Below are 4,659 nucleotides of genomic sequence, written 5' to 3'. Positions count from 1 at the left end.
ACGCGTTGCTCACCAAAGATTTGACTGAGTCATCCAATAGGACTTGCCTTAATTAACATAACTTAGTGCAACCTACTTTGAATGCTACAAGTTTATATAGGGTTTTGAAAAACTCTCGACAAAATCCAACTAAACTAATCAAAGAAAAAAAAGTTTTTACTTGGTATAATGTACCCAAAACCAGACTTTAATATTAGTTTTTCCATTCGTAACTATAGTTTATGGATTTTCCACACATATTAAGAATAATGATAAATATGTCACTTTTTTTTCAAACAAATATCTTACTTCTAATTGTGGTAATTGAATAATTTATAATTTTTTTAAAAATAAATAATACTATATTAAAATATGTAAACATCAAGTGTTTTTAAATACATTTTAAATCTTATAACTCCAAACAATTTAGAATAAAATTAGAATAATTTTGTATTAGTATGAGAGACGTGATTTTCCACATCTAACAAAATGAAAAGGAGGAAAGCGGAAAAAGAAGAGGGCAAAAGGAGAACACGTGGAAGTGTGGAAGAGACAAGTAATTAATAGAGAGATAGGAATGAAGGGGAAGGGGAATGGGAATGGGAATGGAGAAGAATAAGAAAGAAGCGACTGTCACTGTTATTTTCCCCCCAAACAAACCCAAAACTGATTATTAATAATAAAATAAAAAGGCAGTGAGGGAAGGTCCAGTTGGAAATTGAGAAGATGGGTGGCGTAACCTCTTCCATGGCGGCCAAGCTCGCCTTCTTCCCTCCGAGTCCGCCGTCCTACAGGCTGCTAAAGGAGGAGGCCACGGGGCTCCTGCTCATGGACCCCTTCCCCCACCGCGAGAACGTCGAGGTCCTCAAGTTCCCCACGCGCCGGGGCTCCGAGATCGTCGCCGTCTACGTCCGCCACCCCATGGCCAAGTTCACCGTCCTCTACTCCCACGGTAATGCCGCCGATGTCGGCCAGATGTACGAGCTCTTCGTCGAACTCAGCATCCACCTCCGCGCCAATCTCATGGGGTATCTATCTATCTATCCATCCATCCATGTAATGTGGGTTCATCACTCTTTTTCACTTCAATTTTGCCCTGCCTTCTCTTTGATTCGGCTGTTGATGGTCAAAGAGGGTCAAATCTTGTTACCTGCCTGGGTTTTCGCCTCTGGAATTTCTGCTTCCTTTGTGTGGTCCTGCTTCGCTGCTGGACTCTGTTTATGTTTTATGTGTATTTTGTGTGGTTCTTGTGGGATTCTATTTAGTGGATCAGCTGAATTTGGGAGTGGGATAGTACAAGGGTTTAGTTTTACTCTTTTGGTTTCTAACTACGTGACCAGCTAACTAAGATTCAAATCTTTGTCGCTTCCGATGGAGGATAAGGTTCGAAGCGATTTTGAGTTAGTATAGGAACGCTTCTAAACTTGTATCCAAATAGACTTGAGTGTCTGATGGCACCAATGATTGCTGCCTCGGAGGGATCCAAAGGATGATAAAGTTCAAACTTTTGTTGGGAGGAGTGCTTACATTGAGTGTCTGATTGTGCTTCAAACAGGAGTGTTGCCTCCGAAGGAGGATACGAGTAGATGGGATCGTTGTCAAGTTGGAATTTTTTATTTAGCTGCTGTTTTGTATTTTGGGAGAACGTGACTGTTAAAAGAGAGGAAAGTAGAGTGAATGAGTATGAAGTTGGTAATAAGAGGCTTAACATGTTGGAGCAATCGATCTTGAGATCGATTATGCTTGATAGAATCTTTTTCTTTTTTGGGTTCTGCAGGAAGTACATGTGGTTTTTGGTTTGCTTTGTGTGTAAGGCTAGTGATTTAGGGTTAGCAAATTTCCTGCTCTTATAGGTGATATTGAGATTGGTTGGTATGGTTGAATTCTTAGGTTCTAAAATTCCCAAATTGCTCCCATCAAGCATTTGAGTTCAATTCCACATGGCGGGATTGTTTACTTCCAATTCAGGGATTACAGCGACACCATAAGCTCAATAACCAATGAAATTGTAAACTCTGGTGGATTGATTTAGGAATGATAACAAAGGAAGTTCATGATTGAGTTGCCTTGACATACTAATGCTGTACGTTTGAAAATTAGAGATCAGATAATAATATATTATGTTCACCTTTGCCCCCCTATTTCTCTTTTGAATGCTGTATTTTATGTAGTAAAAGAAACTTTTTCACAAGAAATGTTTTATTGAGGCACAAATACGGTTACATGATCAGCAATCATGTTTGAGACTGTACTTTATAGACCCTTGTGTGATAGAATTAATCTAACGGACTATGCCTGCTTATCATTAGTAAGTTATATGTTACTAATGTCTTCAAGCATCAATTATGCAGATACGATTACTCTGGCTATGGACAGTCATCAGGGAAGGTAACTGCTCTATACACTTCTTTCTGGTTTATTTAATTATTTTGTTCTCAGCAGGCAGCAGAAGCATCATGGAAAATCTAATCTGGATATTTTTCGCAGCCAAGTGAGCACAATACTTATGCTGACATTGAAGCTGCATATAAGTATCTTGAAGAGAACTATGGTGCTAAGCAGGAAGACATCATCCTTTATGGTCAATCTGTTGGAAGTGGTCCTACTGTGGATCTTGCTTCCCGTTTGCCTAGACTAAGGGCTGTTGTTCTCCACAGTCCTATACTATCAGGGTTGAGAGTCATGTACCCTGTGAAACGGACATACTGGTTTGACATTTATAAGGTTAAATTTTTCATTATCTTGTTTGCTTGATAACATTTCATTTGAAAATTATGCATATGTGATGTATATGAACTTAGTTCCATGTTATTGTTTTGCAGAACATTGATAAAATTCCATTGGTGAAGTGTCCAGTGCTAGTAATTCATGTAAGTATTCCTTGTTTATTATGTTTGATTTCCCATGTACTATTTCTTTGTCATCGTGATTTCAATGGTTACTATAAGCCTTCAACCGGTTAGCAACTTCTATAATGGTTGTAGGCTTGTAGCCCTTAAGACAGTGCTTAGTGTGCTAGCTTGGTGGTCCGAGTGAAGTGACAAATAAAATCTTTTTTAATACAAACAACTCGTATGTTATTATATTTTGTCTGCCTTTTTTCTGCTGACATTTGTGGTGAAAAACATGAAATGGGTTGATAAATGGAGAATGTAATTTTTTATCACATGATAGTTAATATAAGTAGAAATCTGTTCATTGTGGCTGATTTTACTCCATCAAATTTGAGGAGAAATCAGCCTTTGTTGCTGATATAAACTTTTTTAAATTGTATTTTTGTGAATATGGTAACTTAGCGTAGCAAACATTTATTTTCTGTAGCCTTTGTTTATAGATACTAAGCATTTCATGTGGCTTTACTAATTTGACGGCATGTGCATACTTTCTTCAGGGAACTGCTGATGAGGTTGTTGATTGCTCTCATGGCAAGCAATTGTGGGAGCTATGTCAACAGAAATATGAACCTTTGTGGCTCAAAGGAGGAAATCACTGTAATTTGGAGCTGTATCCAGAATACCTTCGACATCTCAAAAAATTCATATCCTCGGTAGAAAAGCCACCATCACAAAGAGTGAGTTTCAGGAGAAGTGTTGACAGAGTTGAACAATCGAGAGGAAGTACCGATTGCTTTGAAACACCAAGGAAGAGTACTGATCAGAGGGACAAGCCAAGAAAAAGTACTGATAGGACAGATAAACTGAAATTTCATGAATTCAAATTCAACAATACTGAAAAGTTAGAGAAGATAAGAGTCCAATTTGATCAAATGGAGAGGTCACGAAGAAGTGTTGAGTACAGTGATAAATCAAGAAGCATCGAGTTCCAAGATAAATCCAGGAGAAGCGTTGATGTTCAGTTTGAGAGGCCACGGAAGAGCATTGATTGGCTGGATAGAGTTCGAGCTAGCTGAACATCTTGAAGCATAAGTAATATTGGTGCTGGGTTTGCTACATGGGAGGAAAAGGTACAAAGATACAGACAAAGTTACTTACACTGGGGTTTTAACTTATGGTTTGCAGAATGCATATGTTACTCTTGCAGTTTCATACTTTCATTGCAATGTTCATGTAGATTTGGATATGTTGGGATTTGATATCCTTAGTTTTTTCATTATTATTATTATTTTCAATTGAAGCGACTCTAACCTTGTTTTAGTCATGAGAGAGAAAATGAACATCATGTCAAAGGTGGCTGTTGCTATGATTTATAAAAATTCAATCCTTATCTATTTTGCCTTCACGTTTCTTATAGTTCTTTCCTCTGAAGATCGTCTTATTTGTTTAGGGTTTAAGAAGAAAAAGAAGAATTCATTGACTAAGTCTTAAAAGTTTATGTTGTCGCATTGTAATTATTTAGATTCATTAGAAGTAAGGGTGAAATGCAAGCCAACCCTCTTAACTTTTGACTGATTTTGAAATAGGCACCTTTTACTGTGAAATCTTCGTTAACTAATGGATCTTATTAACGGTCCCTTAACTTAGTTATTTGTTATATACTTGTAATAGATTCTTCCAACTAATGTCAGTTAATTTTTTAATGGCAACAGTTCAGTCCTTGTCTGACAAGAAGCACTTTAGTTTTAAAATCATTTTTTTATTTATTTAAATTAACCTTTCATTTTCAAACATGCGCACATAAATAAATATATAAATGAATATAACTTTTTTTTAAAAAAATCCA

The 4,659-nt window shown here is 36.9% G+C and overlaps 1 protein-coding gene across 2 annotated transcripts; it reads left to right on the top strand.

Moving 5' to 3' along the window:
• Nucleotides 1-535: 535 nt before the first annotated feature.
• On the top strand, nucleotides 536-4,218 carry LOC109815464 (alpha/beta-Hydrolases superfamily protein). Of its 2 annotated transcripts, none has more exons than XM_020380190.3 (5): nucleotides 536-1,040; nucleotides 2,331-2,367; nucleotides 2,467-2,703; nucleotides 2,802-2,849; nucleotides 3,371-4,218. In XM_020380190.3, exons 1-5 carry the CDS (start codon nucleotides 706-708, stop codon nucleotides 3,887-3,889), a joined length of 1,176 nt encoding a protein of 391 aa, XP_020235779.1. In that variant the 5' UTR covers nucleotides 536-705; the 3' UTR covers nucleotides 3,890-4,218. The 2 variants fall into 2 exon arrangements, with proteins under 2 accessions (XP_020235779.1, XP_020235780.1); XM_020380191.3 differs by having other exon boundaries at nucleotides 540-1,007.
• Nucleotides 4,219-4,659: the final 441 nt, after the last annotated feature.

This window comes from Cajanus cajan, chromosome 6 (assembly GCF_000230855.2).
Source record: "Cajanus cajan strain Asha chromosome 6, NIPB_CcT2T_4, whole genome shotgun sequence".
NCBI classification, from domain to species: domain Eukaryota; kingdom Viridiplantae; phylum Streptophyta; class Magnoliopsida; order Fabales; family Fabaceae; genus Cajanus; species Cajanus cajan.
This window is presented reverse-complemented; position numbering and strand designations above follow the sequence as displayed.